Source organism: Cinclus cinclus, chromosome 4 (assembly GCF_963662255.1).
Source record: "Cinclus cinclus chromosome 4, bCinCin1.1, whole genome shotgun sequence".
NCBI lineage: Eukaryota > Metazoa > Chordata > Aves > Passeriformes > Cinclidae > Cinclus > Cinclus cinclus.
In genome coordinates, this window is record NC_085049.1 from 22,496,985 (window position 1) to 22,515,790 (window position 18,806).

General features: G+C 41.1%; 1 protein-coding gene across 1 annotated transcript in view; it reads right to left on the reverse strand.

The window, feature by feature from the left end:
* LOC134043457 (potassium voltage-gated channel subfamily KQT member 1-like) overlaps positions 1-12,765 on the reverse strand; it is a 408,991-nt gene extending 396,226 nt beyond the window's left edge. The window contains exon 1 of the mRNA XM_062491792.1: positions 12,383-12,765. Coding sequence (XP_062347776.1) covers positions 12,383-12,765 — 383 coding nt within the window. The remainder of the gene's footprint in view (positions 1-12,382) is intronic.
* Positions 12,766-18,806: the final 6,041 nt, after the last annotated feature.

Here is an 18,806-nt window from a genome sequence, read left to right on the forward strand (position 1 = left end):
GGAAGTAAAAAAGAAAGTTGTTCAGCTAGCACATACAGCATTACCTATTACTCAGAAGATCCAGAACACAGAAACAAATACATTTTTCTAGTCTGTGCAAGTGCAGTAAAAAGCTGCCTGTTCAGTACTACAAACCAACCAACCAACCAACCAACCAACCAACCAACCAACCAACCAACACTGTCAGTTCCACTGCTCAGAAATCCATTCAATGTGACAATCTTCTGCTGGTTCCTCCAAGCTCTCTCTTAGTCTTTACCATCCAGTTTTGAGCCACAGAAGGTGGTGAACCAAGGCCTTCCCAATACCAAGAGCTCCCTTTCTGATACCATCTCCCAAAAATGCTGGAAACCTCCCACACTACTGGTTCTTTACATTTCAAACAAGTCTTCCTTTTCCTATGCAATCACAGAGAGATGTGAGACACATTAATAACCCTGCTGTGGGCAGGCTGTCATCTCCATGGGCACACAGCAACCTGCTGAAGTGAGAGGGAATGGAAGAACATACTACTCTGCACAACCAGCATGGAAGTAGATCTGCCTATCCTTTACTGGAATTGCTGAGAAACTGAATTTGAGACCAATGAGGGACAGTTTCTCGTATTCTCAGCCAGAGTCAGATAGACTTAAGAAGGTAAAAATAACAGGAGTGTGTCAAGATAGATACAAAACCAAATACAAGCCCAAAATGGTTCTCAATCAGGCATTGATCTCTCAGTCCAGGATCACCCAACCCAGGCAGCCGTTCATGGATGGACACACCCTCAGTGTGAAGAAGCTGGGCCTGCTTTCCCCTTGGATTTGTACATCTGGGGGGGTGGGAGGCAGGACAGGGCTGGAGCCAAGAGCCTTGAGGTGCTGTTCAGAGCCCCTGGTTTACACAGCAGCCGCAGAGCCAGGGTTTAGCCACAGCTGGTGACGTCCCTGTGTGCACTTGCAGCAGTTTATGCTCAGTGTTCACCACAGGCTATTGGAAAGAAGCCACGGGTGGAGTTTGGTGAGTAAGTGGTATCTGAGTTATGACAAAAGTGCTGCAGACAAGTAGTGGAAACAAAGGTCAAGTCCTCCTGCAGCCCAAGTAAATCCACTCCCAGAAAAACCAACAATCCTTTTGCACCTTTTCTCTAGCACAGTGGAGCAGGATCTTCCTCCCCCTCTGATATCTCTGAGCCAGCAGTCAATGCATGCTGTCTGCAGACCTTCCTTAAGCTACTGTCACTGGGCCACACAGCACAAAGCAGGTTGCCTTGGAGGAGTCTCCCCTTAAACAGCTCCGTTAACTGCCAGCTGATCTGCAGAATCCAACAGGCTACAGCTCTTGCCTTTCAGGCAATCAGAAAAGCTCCTTGTGGACTGCTCCTAACAGCCTCTGGAATGCTAAACATAGCTCTAACCAATGACTTTTTTAAACACACTGGAGGAAAAAAGCTTGGGTGGGCACCAAATTCCCTGTAAAGGGCTGGATGCATGGTGCCACAGGCAAACCTTCAGCAAGGCTCCTCACTGGATTTGACAAAACCTCTAGGATTGTCTCAATTTCTCACTGCAGGAGTTGGTTTGAGGGACAAGCTGTTCCTCTAAAGGCAGTGGCAAACTCTACCAGTGTTAACATGTTAGCAAGTGCCAAACAGATCCTGGGTCTCCCTAAATATTTCTGATTATACTTCTGGGATACCTATAGGTAAGGCAAGCAGATGGGCGTGTGTTCCATATTGCTGATTTGAGGTGAAGCTATTTAAAGCTTGTCACATGGCAATTTCCCTTTCTCCACCAGCTCCAATGTGTCTTCCTCATGTTGCTGCTATTATTGACACTCCCTCCTGCAAAGGAAAATTCTCTGTGCTGTAAAGGTGAGAAAAGAGGCTGTGATTGTTCACTTTCTGGCAGGGAGTTATTTACATCCACAGAGAAGAGTTTCACTCGCTGGCAGCTGTTCAGTTCCTAAAGGGAGGAAGTTAATAAAGCAGAGATATAAATAATTGCCAACTAGTAGATTTAGTCTACTCTTTGCTATCCTAAAGGAACACAGGTTTCCCTTTCCAGTACTTTGTCCTCTTCCATTCTTTCTGGGATTCTTAATGTTGTTGAGCCACAAGTTGAGCTGTTACTCCCACAAACACTTTTTTCTTTTTCTGCCATAGAGCTACTAAAAATAGTGAAGTATTTCCTCTCAAAACACCTGGCTTTCTTTTCCTTCAACTCTTTTTTTTCTTTTTTATGAAGATGGAAATTTATTCCTAAATAGCTATTACAAGACTCTTCATCATTTTCTCATTGAGCAGAAAATAAAATATTTTACATATTAGAGGAAAGAAGAGTATCTGAGAACCTTCCCTTTGGTTTCAGATTCTCACATAAAACCATTCACACTTACAGAAAATGAAACACCATGTTTTCTCAAGAGATAGCTTGTTAATATAGACTAAATTTTATCATTTCTTGACTTCTCCTCAGTTCCTTAAGCCTTGGGTATATGAAAAAAACCCCTGCTTTCTCATCAATGCTTTTAGACAATCATCAAATCTGTTCCATGTGTTAACCAGATTAAAGAGGCAGTCCCATTAAAGGCTGCAAATTAGTGCTTCTTTGTGTCCTGGTCCTCCTAAACGTTGCTTCCTTTTTGAGAGTAGCTGGAAACATATTTCTGTTGCTGTTGCAGCCAGGGATAAATTCTGTTTAATAGGTTTACTGAGCATGAGCACACTTCACTGAAGCCTACAAACACTGGGAGCTAGGGGGTTAACTTAACACTGAGAGCAAAACGATGTCAAGCACTTTCTCCAGGGCGAACCTTTTCAAGGTCATGCTGTGACAAATTTATTTTTCCATGGAAGACAAGCCTAATGGAAGTTCTTAAAGGAGGAGTAGTCATAACTCCTCCTTTTAAGTTTTGGAGAAAATAATTCCATTTCTAGCAAAAACTGTGCATATGGGGCTTTTTGTTTATCTCCTGCAGATAAGTGTACTTGAAGTGCTGATATATGAGATGCTTGTCGGAATGTTATCTCTGGGACAACAAAAATGGGATGGGTGGGGAGGGGACAAACTTGTAAATTCACAGACAGAGATATACTCCTTGGCAACCAAGTACAAAACAGTAGCTTTGTGGCCTTCTGGGCTTTACCAAACTTTGCTGACTCTGCAAAGTTTTGTTTAGAGATAAAAATACTTTTAGAAAAATATGAACTCTATACTGAAGGCAAATCAACAAAAATTATTGTAGAAAAGCTCTCAAAACCTATGCTCTGTAGTATTGAGAAGTCTGGACCATGGGTTGCTGATTATTTTAACACAACCAGATGCATCCTGTTCCTGCCTTCCTGTTCCTGAGCTACTGTCCCTCTCTTTACTCTGTGAAAGCCCTGCAGGTAGATAACTACAAATGGCTTCTACATGTCTTCAGTTGAATGTACAAGGAAACCCTGCCTTTGAGATTCCTTAGATAATCCTTTGTTCAACCTGCTATTTACTCCAGAAGATTTGAGCAGCCTGGTTTAGTGGAAGGTGTCCCTGTCCATGGCAGGGGGTGGACCTCAATGATCTGTAAGGTCCCTTCCAACCAAACCATTCCATAAGTCCAAGATATGAAGCCAAAATATTCTGGCCTACTGTCACAGTAGGGGAGAAGAGATGCAGTTGCTTCAGCTGGACCTAAAAGAAAAATGAACTGAATTGAGGCTAATATGTCCAAGTAAATCTATGTGCAACTTCAGCATTGGAGCTTCAGCTTTTTTCTGGATGACAGACTACAGAGTTATCTAAAGGAGACCAAAAACTTTAAGTCAGCCTGTTGTTAGGGACAATAAATGAGTTAGCAAACAGAAAGTTCTTTGAGGGGCTCCAGCAGCATGGGCTGCTTTCTATTTTTAAGTGGTTATTTTGTGGCAGGAAAATAAGGAGAGCATTTTTCTTTTTTCCTACTCTAAAAGTGCATGTTCTCATTCTTGACTGAATGAAGTACTGTCTTCTAAATGGGACTTTACTGTGTCATGTTGAATAGCTATATGCTTCTGGAAAACATTCCTGCTGCTCTGAATAAAAACTCACTCCTGGTTCTTACATTTTTTTGTTATCCAAAGGAGTTTCTAAGTCATGAGGAGAAGGTTGCCCATGTACCTTTGTTGGCAAGTTTTTATGTCCCTCAGTTCTCCCATAAATCTGTTTCCAGGCTCCTGAGGTTTGATGTGTCTTTGAAAGGTCTTGTGTTTATCCATATGTGATCATACACAAATTAGATTTGGTTGGAAATTTTGGTAAAGGGACAATTTTTCTGCTGAAAATATCAATCTGTTTAAATTAGAAATAGTCTGGGAATGTGTTGGTTTCAGCAAAAGTAGAGAAGGAGACCAGATAGGTTTTAATGGAAATCTGCCTAGCTTCGGACTCAACTAACAAGAAGCATGCCCAGCAGGGAATTAAGCCATTTCTGGTTTTCTGTTCTTTATCCCAGAGTGAAATATTTTCAGAGCTTTGAAGCCTTCAACCAAAGGAAAATTCTGCCTATCACATGGATGTCCTGAGGATATCTGGTTTTAGCTGTCTCTTCTGGGTTCCACCCAAAAATGCCCAATAGCCCCATTGCACATAACATGAAGTTGTCCTCTTGGCTCCTATCAGAAACAAAAAGTCAATATTTCTACAACACCAAGGGAATTTAAAATTTAACTTACAAATAGACTCAGCTGCATGTACAGAATTCATCACAAACAGGACTGGATCAACAGCGAAAATCAATGCTGTTCAAACCACAGCATGAGCACACATCCTACAAAAAAAATCTCCCAGTTGAAACCAGCTTTCTGGATTTACTGACCCAAGCTGCTGTATGTTATTTATAAAACATCCCCAGCTCCCATTAGTAATGAGTACTTCACATTTCCAAACATTTGACAGCCTAACTTAATTGCTGTTCTTTGAAGAACATTAAGATTTGGATTCTGCCTTTTCTGAGTTTATCTGGCAATACTTCAGAACTGATAAATTGCATTCATGCATCCCTTTTACAATCTCCAGGAGCACTGACCTTTTATTCAATGCTCTGCCTTCCCTGGGATTTAAGTTCCTTGATTACACTGAGTGCCCACATCTTCCACTGACATCTGTGCTTCTGTGTTTCTCTTGTTTTTTATCCCTGTGCGTCTTAAAACCCTCCATTCTGAGTCTATAGCTAAGACTTTCTAGAAGAGACATAATCAGTTCTTTAAACAGTGACAAAACCAGTCCATCATCATGATTTCAGTGCTGATGATTCTGATACTTTTATCACCAACCTCGACTATAACACAAGTCAGTAGGTTTGGCATGTGATTTAGGACACACTTCCAAGGGAACAGGAAATTCCAACCAACATTCAAAATGCAACACCTGCTTCCTCATAGTACTCACATTAAACAGTGTTTCTTGGGTTCAGAAGCAGAAAAGGGAAATAACAAATGCATATAATAATGCTGTGCAAATACAACCACTAAGTTAATGCCAGCTTGATCATCAAGGAAACACTTTTATTTTTGAATTTGGTACCATGTGGAGTACATAAGTTAAGGAGCACTTCTAACATTAACAGTAAGGAATATATATTTTTATTTTGCTGGTTTCTGTAAGAACAGAGAGTTTTCCCCCACAAAAGCATAACCAAATTCCATCAATAACACCATAGCAATGTCAGGCTACAGTATCTGTTTTCACGACAGAAACAACATTAGCATGTGGGGGCAGATATTAATGTATATTAATTGCTCCAATTATTACAAAATTGTGCTTCTAGAATAAGATGGATTGAATTTCTTACAGAAACGATGGAAAAAGTCATCAATAATTCAAAAAATGAAAATAGAACTTACTCATGCTGTGGCTTTGTGCCCTGTGGTTAGGTGACCGTGCCTAACACGAAGTACTCCCTGATCCAAGTTCTTCCTTAGGAGCTTTCCTAACATCTCTCTCCTGGAAAGACTCCTTAGTGCCAAACAATCTCAGGGACCTCAAAGTGAAATGTTTTCATCTTGGGGTTATTAATATCTCTCTCCTCTAGACAAATGTCTGTTTTAAACAAATGAGAAGAAGCACAATATCTCTGACATGTCTCATCCCCTGTCCATATTAGCTGGAACTTGCCAACTGTCTCAAAAGTTTTGGATAAGGCCCTTTCAGACAGATATACTAAGCCAGTGTGGTTACAGAAACCTCATTTCCTTAGGAAGAGAGGTTGAAAACTAATAACTACCCCCATGTATTTTCAGAACAACCAAATCCTGGAACTTTGCAGAACCCTAATGACAATTTTCTTTAATATCAGTGCAGCTTCATTAGCAACTTCAGCTGTTCCACTGCCTCATCCAGCTGAACTAAGCAGTAAGAAGAACACCCCATTTTAATGAATAAAGAGTTGTTGAATTTCTTCCCTTCAATACTGTTCTTCTTTTGGTACCTGAAGTTTGTCATCAGAGACATCTGCTTAGTACCTCTCAGTAGTTAGTACACAGATGAAAAGTAGCCACTGTAGTTCTAAACTGGAAACTTTGTCAGTGACATTTTTATAATAAAATTCCAAATAAGTAACTGCCATGCTGGCAAAAAACACCTTAAACATTAATAATAATAACAACAACAATAACAATAATAACAGAAATAATAATAATAACAGAAATAATAATAATAATAATAATAATAATAATAATAATAATAATAATAATAATAATAATCCTTACTCTTATGAAAGCACACCACGTCCAGAACTAAGCTGTGACATCAAGGTCAAAGCCAGAATCTCAAAAGCAGCCATATGCTTATAATTACTCTGAACTTTAGTTGTTGCTTGTGTTGGTCATGTTACAATCACATCATTGGAAAAGGCAAAATATCTGGTTGCATTCTAGAGATAATTGTGGAAGGAACAGAAATGGGAATTTGACAGTCCCTTTGAGATAAACAATTATAAATAATGGGTTATATGCTCCATTTCCAGATAAAAACAGGAGTTGGAGAACACTGTGCTAACTTACTTCGGTTCACTAAAGAGCTGCTACACTCAAAAAATCAAAATATACACAGGCAAGTACCCCATTAAAGGGAACCACTAGACCCTTGCATTTTTTTTGCCTTTTAAAGTTCTTTACATCAGCAACAGCTGTACACCAAACGAAAACAGAATATCAGCCAGAATGGTGGCTCTGAACTTCTGCAATTACATTAATGGAATACAACTAGCATTTCTTACGTGGAGTTGGAGGAAGTAAAAGAACCTGGGAAAGCAAAGTCTGAGGAGAAACAATTATAGGAAAGAACTGCAATTTTTAATTTATCCAAATAATCTGAATTCACTTCTTTACGTATTACTCACAGTGACACAGACATTGGTACACAGAATGTTTTCTAAAGGAAAATACCCTCTGCCAGGTAGCTCCCCCTTTTTTAAACATGTTTTTGATCTTTTGTACTTCCCTCCCAAAGTTTTAAGTCCGTGATGTTCTTGATGTTGTTCACATTTTTTGTAAGGATAATTTTAATTATTCAGCAGTAATTGTTCAGTTGAATTTTTGTCAACAAGCTGCCAGAAACAGGTAAATATGTGTGTGTACATGTGCTTCTCTTTGAAGGAGCTGTGGGAGTCAGTCCAGAGGAAGAGAGGGGTAAAAAAGTAAATCTAGGGGCATGTTTTCATATAAAACTGAGCCCACACCACAGCTCTCTGGTGGGGAAAAAAAAAGAAGAAAAAAAAAAAGAAAAAAAAAAGATAAAAAAGGAAAGAACTTTGCCTCCTTCCATTCCAGTCTTGGCCAACTATGTTAGTGCTGGTTGCAGCCCCATTAGACCACCTGCTGACATGCTGCAACTCCTTAAGGTCCCAAAAGCTCCTCATTTCCTGCTGATCTAGATTCCTGCCATTACAGGGAGCTGATGAAGCGTAGGAGGGCTCCAGTGAGTGCCAGAAGCAACACGAGTTGTGCAGCAGAAATGTGTGTGCAGAAGAGAAGAAGGGAAGGTGACAGAGGGGCACTGGCTGGCATTCGTAGACCACCATGCCAGCTCTTGGGACACCATACTCTAGGGAAGACATTTTTCTTGTCTGTACCACACAATTCCCAGAGACAGGCAGCATCCTATAGGAATAATAAGGAGCAACAGCCATTACCCTCTCTAAGTCACCATCTGGAGGAGTTGTTTCCCCAGAAATCTCAAGGCAGCCTGCAGAGCAGACTTGGCTACCCAAACTCTGCATAAATGAAATGTTTTGCAGTCAAACCAGGAGGTCTGTAGTACTTCCCAGGTGATTTGCTATGTTACTTTGCAATTATTGTGCACAGTTTTATATTAAATTTAACAAGTGATTTTGATCCACTGAGAAAACAACGTGGGCAGTGTTTCAAGGTGCTTAATGTACAATACTAATCTGACTGAAGACCATCCACTCTTTCCCACTGAGGTAGGCTTCTGCTGGTGGCAGAAGCTAAACTGGCTATCCAAGTGTAACTCCATGTTGAACTATCCAAGGACAGCTACAGCTGGCAGGAGCAAGGGGAGTGCTGGAGGGTGGACAGGGGGAGCAGAACTGGTGCTGGCTTGTTAGCTGTTAGATCAGCTCACCTCATCCCTTAGGAGGTTATGGGATACAAAGGCAGGTCTAACTTCTGAACAACAGCAAGGTCTAACAACTCCTTTAACAAGTGACCAAACCAGCACAAAGTGACCTGGAACAGCTGCAAGTTCTCATTTAAGCTTTTGCAGTGTTACACAGCAAGAAAATGGCAGGCCTGAGAACACAACTAAGAGTCCTTGTCCTGGGCCTCCCTCTTGCCTTGGACTTGCCTCCACTCCCCACCAGCCTGTGATTTCTCCAGTGCCTGACAGCAGCCCTTCCAGCTGTGCTGACTCCAGGGGTGATGTGACATCCATTGGCTAAGAACTGGACTGGGACCAACAGCTCATTTTATATCTCCCCACAGCCATCACTGCTTCTTCTTCACTATTGACTTGGACAAGATTCAAATTAGTTGCCTGTGGGTGAAAGGCTCCTTGTCCCATCATGAATTCCACACGCTCCCGCTTTTCCCTAGCTCCCAGCAGTCATGTCCTACCCCTCTTCCTCCCTTTGGCTCTCTGAGCTCCCTGACCATTTTCGGCTCTCCCCTTTGTGCCTGTATCCAGCTTTCTGATCTCCATAACCTGTTTTTCCTCTTTGTTCTTGAGCTACACTGCTCTTGTATTGTTTTCCTCCAGTTTCAGCATCACTGACACCACTCTCAGCTTCCACCACAAACCAGCCTGGACCTCAGTGTCTCGATCCCAGGCTCTTCTCTGTCCCTCTTACACCACACTCAGTATTCACCAGTTGTCCTGCTCCCTCACTTCTTTGTCCAAGGGAACCCAGGTTCCCTCTAAGTTTCTGGCTTTTTACCTGAAAAATTCCTCAACCCCAGGCAACAGCAGCTGAAAAGAACACCCTGAATGCTCCAGAAAAATGGAAAAGATACAAAAAGGGGGTTGGACTGCAGTGAGGGTCTAACTGAAGGGGAAAATACTGTGGATTCTGGGCACACCTCAGGGGTTTCCTGCCTGGAACCTGTGTTATGATATTGCCTTGGGCTGACACAAGGTGGCCCCTTTGGCTCACAGAACAGTGACAAGTGACAGCCAGCCAGGTAGACACAGCGTTCCAGCCTACAGTGGAGCCATTCCAGTAGTCGCTAAACGGATGTAGGCTTCAGGAATATATCCATCTCATAAGACTCCACTTGCAGTTAAATGATGCAAATATGCAGGTTTGCCAAGTACTGTCACTGCCATAAATAACTCATCACCAATTCATGTTGCATTTTTCTTTCAAGAGACAAAATATGAGGGTTATACCCTAATACCTGACATTTGGATGTGATTTAAGCAAGTGCATAGCCGAGCTTAGAAATGAATCCAAGCCAGGCACATGCTGCTTTTTCTGGACTGGGAGCCACACATCAAATAGCTGGGCTTTAGCACAGGTGATCTCCAACACCCCAAGGCTCTTACACAGGCACAGGAATGCTTGGTTAGGATCAATACATTGTCAGTTCCAGGAGCAGCTGCTTCTCAAGCCCTCAGCTCCTGCTAAGTGAGATCTTCTGCTCTATTGAGCATTTTACAAGTGAAGTATTTCACTGTCCTAAACCAGAAAAGTATCCAAGTGAGAAAGTTTTCAAGACCGGCAGGATGGATTCTCAAGTAATCCCACTCACCCCGTCAAACATTTTGTTTTGAAACCATAATTTCAACCTCCACTAAAACTAAAATAACTCCAATAAATAATACAAATTCTAGATTTAATTAGGCAAAAAAAGGGGAATTTTTTAACATTTTTTATAAAGTTCTGTAAGAACCTTATTCCCTTAAAATAAACTTTCTACAAATGTTATTGGTAATTATATTGGTAATTTCAGAATGAGAAGAGGTCACCTCCTGGAGTACTTGCTGTTCCCTTGCCTTGCCTGGTTTTGGAAAGTCAGGTTATTTCTAGCAGAACTGACTACAGGTCAGAACAGACTCCAGTCCCTCTTGGACAGAAAGTTCCCCCAAGTTTGTCCACGAGTTGTGTCATCTTTGTGGCACATGAAGGACAGAAGGAACAGAGAACATCCAGCTCCTCCAGGCTACACAAATACCAGCAATGTACTTGAAAGTTTGGATTTGCTAGGAAAATAGTCATAATCATCATCATCAGATGAGCTGCACTTAAGTTACCTCCAAACCCACACATAAAACACAGGAAGCTGTTAAAAAATAAATTACAGGTTGTTCTAATTATAAAATTAAGTGTATTTTAGATTAGTAGTTTATTTTTAACAATGTTTCACTGTAATGATACATAATTTTATAAGGTGGGTTGTTTCCAAAGCAGAAACTTGTTATTTAAATGAATACATCATGTAGTTACTGGGATAATTATTAGCAAAAACATCTTTGAGACAAAATATTTGCCAAAAGATGTTTCAAATGTTTCCTTTCTAACAGCCTCAAAGACAAATAAGTTTTAAGAGCACTCAATTTACATATTCTTTCATGTAAGTTGGGAATCCTTAAAAAACGGTTACTGTTAGTATTACCAATATTTTCTTGAATTTTCTAGTACTGAGGGGGTGTAGAAATTTTTATTTTTTTATTTTATCTTAATGTCCATTTCTAAATGAAAAGTACATATTAAAGGTCAACCTTTTTTGGGGTTAAAAGCAACACAGATGATGAAACAAATGCATTTTAGCAAGATTAGTAGTCTCAAACAGGTTTAAATCATGACTATTCATATATTTAAATCTACACAAATCTCATCTGTTTAGGAATAATGCATGCTATAAGCACAGTCCTTGAAAGAGGCCCTATCTTTTTGCTTGGAGAAATTTCATTAATCAAAAAATCCTTTCAAAAATACTCATATGATGTTGAGGGGGGAAAGGAAGCAAGTACTAACAATATTATTTGTTTTTTGCTAAATAGAAGCGTTAAGGTTCATCACCAGAATTACCATTTATTTCTCTGGGCAGTTCCTGACTGCAGCCACTGATAATGGATTTTTCCCCCAAATGCAGTCAGGCCATAGTTTATCTCAGACAAACAGAATAATTTCAACACTCTGCATTTCTTTTGGAAATACGCTAATTTTATAATAAAAGCAAGGCCTTTTGGCTCAGCTGGCCACTAAAACTTGCTCTGGTCTGAGTGGGAGCACAACTGGACCCTTTCTACAGCTAAGATGACAAATTATCTTCCTGTTAAGCAGCATTCAGAAAGTAATTGAGGTCTTGACAGATACCATAGGCAACCCAAAGGAAACAGTAACAGCTGGATTAATTTATTAACCACTGCTTTACAAGGGTAAATTGAAGCTTTAATTGCCTCCTTGCACATACCACATACATGGAATAATGAAAAACATTTTGCTAACTCTGTACTCATTTCACATTCACGACTATAAATGAATTCAAATTAGTAATGTGTTTGCCTAACAGATTACTTGTTTTGGCTTTTTAGCATGAGCAAAACAAACTTAGAAGAGCAGGATGTGTCTGATCATAGCCGGACCTGCCACATCTGCTAAAAGTTGCAGTGTCTGAAGCTGGAGCAGTGTAAAGCAGCTCACTCAGCAATCAGAGCTGTCAGGAGCACAGAGGACTTGCCCTCAGATATACCAAATATACACATACATCCTTGGAAACAAAGATCATTTGAAAAATAAAAAGCCTTCTCAGGAGATGATAATGGATATAGTGGCGGATTCTTTGAGGAATTGACTTTTCAATTGCCTTCAGGGGATAACTCATGCAACAGATTTTGAGCCCAGCAGCTCAGGTACTGATTCCTGGCTGATTAAATGGACAGTGTCAGATTTTTCTTACACCAAAGACCATGTAGGTACTTACACAGCAAAATGATAGATAAAGCACTTCCACCCACTGGGTCTCTCCAGGAAGTTGTAGACCTGTCCCTGGGTGCTGGTTTTGGTCAGGTACTGGCTCTGGAAGCACTCCGGGGTCCGGGCCCTGCTGGCTCCACTGTCCAAGCAGGCTGCAGCCTTTGCGCCTTCCCCGGGGCTCTGGGGAATCCCAGATCCCTTATCCATGGGGGACTCTGGCTTCAGTGCCACAGGAGAATACTGCATGGTGCTGAGGCTCCCCCTGATGTCCCACAGCACTGCAGATTTGCTATTTCCACTCAGAGTGTTCAGCTGGAGAGTGGAGCCTTGGTCCTGCCCTCGGTGGTTACACACCAGGTATTCTGCAGCTCCTCCACCACCACAGGACATCCCACAACAACACGCAGGAATTGTTGTCTCTGATCAATATTTAAAATCATGAAGGAGGGATTGGATGTCTTCCCTGCCCAGGGTTCTCCAGCAGCTGATAAGATGACTTTGTGCTGTTATCATGGAGCTTCTCTGTGACACAAATGTGAGCTGCCAGCCTGTCACCTGCTGTCACTCAGCCTCTGAAATTAAATCAGAAAAACCTATGAGTTATGTGCTTGACACCAGAAGGAACAGGAGTCTGGGAAAGGAAATAGGCTGAATCTTCTGAAGTAAGGAAAGAAAATTTATTTTCAAAATGACATTGTTAAGAAGGAAGCCTGGAACTATTTAAACAGTACAACACTTGTGCAGCAGCAGAGACCTGAGAACTGATCCTATCAGATTATTTCAAGCTGAGCAGTTCTTGAAGTGTCCTCATTAGAGATGTAGTGTTGTCCAAAACACACCTGAATGAGGCTTTGAACTTCAACACCTACACCTGAGGAGAAATCTTAAGCATCAATATAACAGAAAGATTTTAAGATTTAAAAAACTGTTTCGGTCACAGACTCTGATTTTGCAGTCCACAGTACTCCGGAATAACTTTTCTCAAGTGTAAAAAGGAGGATGCCATTAATGATAACTGATACTGGGAGGCTAATATTGCTACAAGGGAAAAGATCAAAGACTCCTGGCCTGATCCTCGATTTTCTTCAAGCCCTTTCATGTTTGCAGGTAATTTTGCTACTCTCAAACAAGTACCTAGACAAAACAGAAAAGACAGTAGAGTTCTTCTAGATCAATATGTATTTCATGAAGCAGACTTAAATTGCTACTAATGCCGAGCATCAATTTCTTATCAGCAATATTAATAATTTTGTGAGACTGAGAGTGGATGTATTTCTGCCTTATTTCTTACACACCACATTCAGAGTTACTTTAGCCTCAGCAGAATATTTTAGAGAGACAATTTCAGTCTTCACCACGCCTCCCATTTTTAAATTAAGCCTACTTTTTGCTTAAAGCTTCTCATGTGTAGTTAATGAACTCCCATTGCAGTACATCTGAACAGACCCCTCCAAGTTATTCCACAAAGTATTTACATGTGTACATTTTAACATGACTTTTTACACAGGGCTCATTTCTTAACACCGCTCCTGGAAAGGTGAGCATCAGTTCACATTTCCACATCACTCCTAGAGCAAATAGAGAAATACAGCCTTTCCCTCAGCAGTTCTCTTAATGAACAGCTGGAGGGTACAAACATGAAAGCACAAAGCCCTTCATCCAAGCCAGCCTGCAGCAGGTCCCTAAGAAGCACTTCTAAGAGCATCCGTTCACTTTGGGGTGCTGAGGCTGCCTGGCCAAGGCTGGCTATGCAGAGCTGCAAACAGCTCCCTGGAACACCTTTCCTGGGCTGCTCCATCCACACACAGCATCCCACGGACACGGCACACAAAAACCTGAAACCAGCTGGCAAACAACACCTACTTTCTCCAGGCGGATCCCTCTCCTGGCAGCTGCTGCACACCGTGGAATCCCTGGAGAGATGCAGGACAGGAGCTGCCGCCCGGCTCTGCCCACAGCTCCCCAAGTCCCACCCTGAGCAAGGCAGGGGCCCTCCCTTTGGGCTGCCTTATATGGCTGCCCTTGCAAAAGGCACAGAAAGAATAGTTTGGATGATTTCAGAGAGAAGTTACTTCTGTCTCTTCCTGCTGTCAAAACCAGCAATCACAAGCAACAGCTTAACTTCCCTCCCAGTCATTTTCTTATCTGCAGACACTTCATTGCAATGCGTTAAAAGCAGCCTGTCCTTACTGCACATCTTTAAACACTGAATTAGGTGATGTCTGTGGCAAACTGGAGGCTCTGCATCCTCCTTTCATACTGGGAAAGTCTAAACAGCAGCTTCAGTTGCTCAGTTGACAAAGCCAAAAGCAGCACTTCATTGTTACATCAAGTAATGGAAAATCAGGGTTCTCTCATGTTGTTGCCCTTCTGAGCTCCAGGTCACTTTCTGTATTAATTTGAGAGGAAGAGAATTCCAACATCTAACTCGCCATTTTATTGTTGACCTTCTTAATTGTGAAGGAGAAAGTGAATACTGCTATTTCTCTCCTTTCCTCCCTCTTGCAGAAGAAATCAGACTGTTGTCTGCAATGCCAGCATTCCAATCTTAAGCTTCCCACTTTTCCAGAGCCAGGAGTTTGAGAAAGGAACAAAGGCACAATTTTCACCCTATGGTTATCATCAGTGAGGGAATGCTGCCATTGCACAGTCTTCACTTTTTATCATAATTGTTCATGGGGCTAAAGCATCTGTTTCCTTTGAATGATTATTCCAAAAACTTATTTCTTAGTTTCTTAGTTATATTTCCATACCACTGCAAAAACTACAAAACAAAGCAAAAACCCAAACCCTTCTAATTCCTTTCTTTTCTACATGTAGTCTGACCTAAAAGCCAACCCATCCAGAACATTTTCCTTGGATGCTGTGTTGCTCAGTTTACCCTATGCACAGAATTGAATACATTATTCCACACACTACTGCAGGTGAATGGTCATTGAGAGCTGATATCTGACGGGGGCCACAAAAATCCTTCTCCAGGTTTTTGCTTCTTACTGAAATGCTTGCTGCATCAATTAATAGTTCTGTACTCTCTATTAACTTTTCCAGATAGTAATTTGCTAAATGAAAAACTTGCCATCTCCTCACCTTTGACCACTCCTGAATGTAATTACTCAAGCACTACAAAACTAGTCAAAGTATGGAGGGGAAAAAATATTCAGAAAACCTCAACAAACCAAACAAAAACATCCAACCAACCAAGAAGTAATTTTTGTGGGTATTTTAAGATTAAAAATAATTTTACTTTGAGGGAATAGTAGTACCCAGCATTACTGCAAATGCAAAACTTCAATGTAATAGCAGCAGGTTTGAAACCCCAGCAGAAACAGAAATCAGAGCACCTGACTCCTTTTTCTTGGTTGAGCAAAAGATGATTTAATTATAAGATTTAATAGACTTTAATATTAAAGCTTTTAATAGAGATGTGGAAGACTTGAACACATTCCTTCATACATCCCCAAAAGCAGTATATCACATCTTTGAGTCAAAATCTCAGAAGGCAATTAGTCACCTCACTAATTTATGACTTATATCAATGCATGATTTCAAGAATGTCCTAATGCTGAAATGTTCACTGGTAACTATAGATGCACACAGCATCCTGCAACAGTGTATACAGAAGCCTGACTTCTGTGGCTAGACTCACTTCATGTGTTTAATTTTGGTGGGCCTGGTGCCACCCCTGTACTCAGAGAGCACATCTTCCTCACCCTGACAGCACTGCACTTAGCACTAGACTTGGGAATTTATAACCAGAAGGCCAGGATGGGAAGGCACAGAGAAACGTCTGGCTCTGAGAGACATTTTTCAGCCCCTTCTTGAGGAGGAGGCACTTCTCAGAGACAAACCTAAACACAGCACCACTGGCACCACCCTCCTCCAGGGGCTGTATTTTAGAAGGAAAGTGTTAATGAGCCATGCAAGAGACAGATAATATGGAACCCGCAATGCCAGGAAAGATCTTGAAGGGTAAATAATAGATGAGACTTGCAAAACATTCCCGCACCCCTCTGTCCATCCCAGATTCCATTCTCTGGCTGTAAGCACTCTGCATCAGAGCTCTTGAAGATCTGCTCTGGATCTGCAAGCTGCAGCACTGCCAGCACTGATACCCAGGAGCTGGACACTGCTGAGTGCCACACAGCCCTCTGGGTGAGCTGTGGTCTCATCAGGGCACAAACACAGCCAGCTGTGTGGCTCCAGCTGGTGGTGCCCAGAACTTCTTTAAAGGGGCAAAATTCCAGCCCTTGCTCCCTGATTCAGCTTCCCAGCCTGGTGGGCTCTTACAAGGGACTGTAAACAAAGGTAATTAAGTATTGTGAAATGGGGCTTCAGCACTGAGCTCACATAAGAGTACCCCCTGTACTTTTCATTTTTGAAGTGTAGGTTGAAAAATTGGGCAATATTTGCCTTGCCAATCTGTTACACAGTCCAGTTGTCTGTGAAGCACTTGGCAGTCCATTTAATGTGCACCATGAACACCATTATTCTCCTTCACAAGAATATGCTGAATGTAAACTAAGATTATCATGACTTGTACACTGTGGTATTGGAAAGATGGTGCACATCCAGACTGAGACTCTGGGCTTCCATTCTCTCCAAAAGTTTGCCAAGTGAAATGTATTGTAGCATTTTACCACAGAGGGGAAGATATGATGTGATAAATTGCCTTTTATGAGTGCTGGCAGTGCTTCATTATTTTTGTATTAACACAGATAGTCTACAAGGCTGACTGCTTGACCCAGAGTAGTGTCTAGGAATTCCATAAATCTCTCATTTCCATGATGGAATGCCTGTAAGAAATTAACTTGACTCCTGCACTTATGAAGGTTTTTTCCTCTCTGCTCAAACTATAACTAAAATATTATTTGGAAAAATGAACAGAAGATGCAAGTTCTTCAAGAAGTGCTTGAACTTAACAGCTGTGATGCAAATAAATTGTCAATCTCATAGTATGACATGTATCATTAATGTATACATCTTGGAATTATAATAAATTGATAAAATCTATTCTAAATCACACAGTAAGATCTAAACTACTGTTGTCATTCTGACTCTAATAAACTCTATCTGCCTGATGGAAATTAAAAAAAAAAAAAAAATCAAGCAATTCACATGATCATTAGGGGGAAAACTAGTAGCAACTTCCAGATCAGGTTGTCTGCCTGTTCCTACAACATCTGTTCCTTTAATTTCTTGAAAATTCATAAATATTGTAAACACCTGGACCTGAATTTTATTCTCAAAATCTCTAATTCTGCTTTTGACTGGTTGATTAAAAAGCTATTCAGCCACTTTTGACCACACAGACAGAGGAAAATAGGCAGCTCTTTTAAAATAAACCCATCCATAACCATCCCAAAATGAAACCAACAATGCACAACAGCTTGTGTACCTGAACCATTCCCTGAGGATGTATCCATTTCAAAGGATGTTCAGTGGTACCCATGGAATTCAGCATCCTGGAGAGAGCAGAGAGACCCTGCCCAACAAGCCCCTGCCCAACAAACCCCTGCCCCAGACCCTCACCCACTCAAAAATCACATCTCACTGACATTAGGCAATTAAGAGGGACTCTAAGTCCTGTTTTTCTCTCATTTTTTTAGTCCTGATGAGTCCACAGCCATCCAATATACATCTCAAAAAAAAAAAAAGGAATTTTTAATTTCAGCAAGGATGTCATGTATTCAACTTAACTATGTGTGTGTGCATGTGTATGTGAAAAATCTCAGATAAGCAAATCACTTAATGTGGCTTAACTATTATCCCACAGTCATTCAGGGTACATTTCAGTTTTCCCTGAAGAATACACATACTCTGTGCCTCAGTCCCTTAGCTCAGCATCCTGTTGCTATTTCATGCTGTCTCCCACTACAAGGTGAGAGGAGATGAAAGCTGAGGAATCAGGTGAAAGAGCTGACAAAGAAGTGTGTTTTCCTCTGGTAGTTTTCCAGAACTGGGAAAGGTTTTTATCCCATAACTATCACACCACAGTCCAGCAAAGTTTCAAAAGAGCACTAATTTCTATTAGACAAATGCCAGCATCACCCGATGCTGAATCTGTTTGCCATTTGAGGCACTATGGGAAATCAAACAATAATTATAATGCATTCTATGAGAGTAATTTTAAGAATGATGTGGCCAAATCCCACTGCTCTCATGTTATTCCACCTGGACAATCTTGGTATGCAGTGTAAGTGCTCTTCACCAGGACAGCAGAATTCTTTAATTATAAATCATAGTAAAGCTTTATATAAAGCCAGAGCATTTTCAATGTCTGAATATTAATAAAGCAGATGAACTTAACTGCTACCATGTAGGGCAAAGTATCTTTTGTTATGCTTGCGTTGCATTAAAAGAAGACAAAATTACTGCATGAAATAAGTTCCCTATGGTCCCTGCTGAAGAGGTAACCAGATAGGAGCCACAGA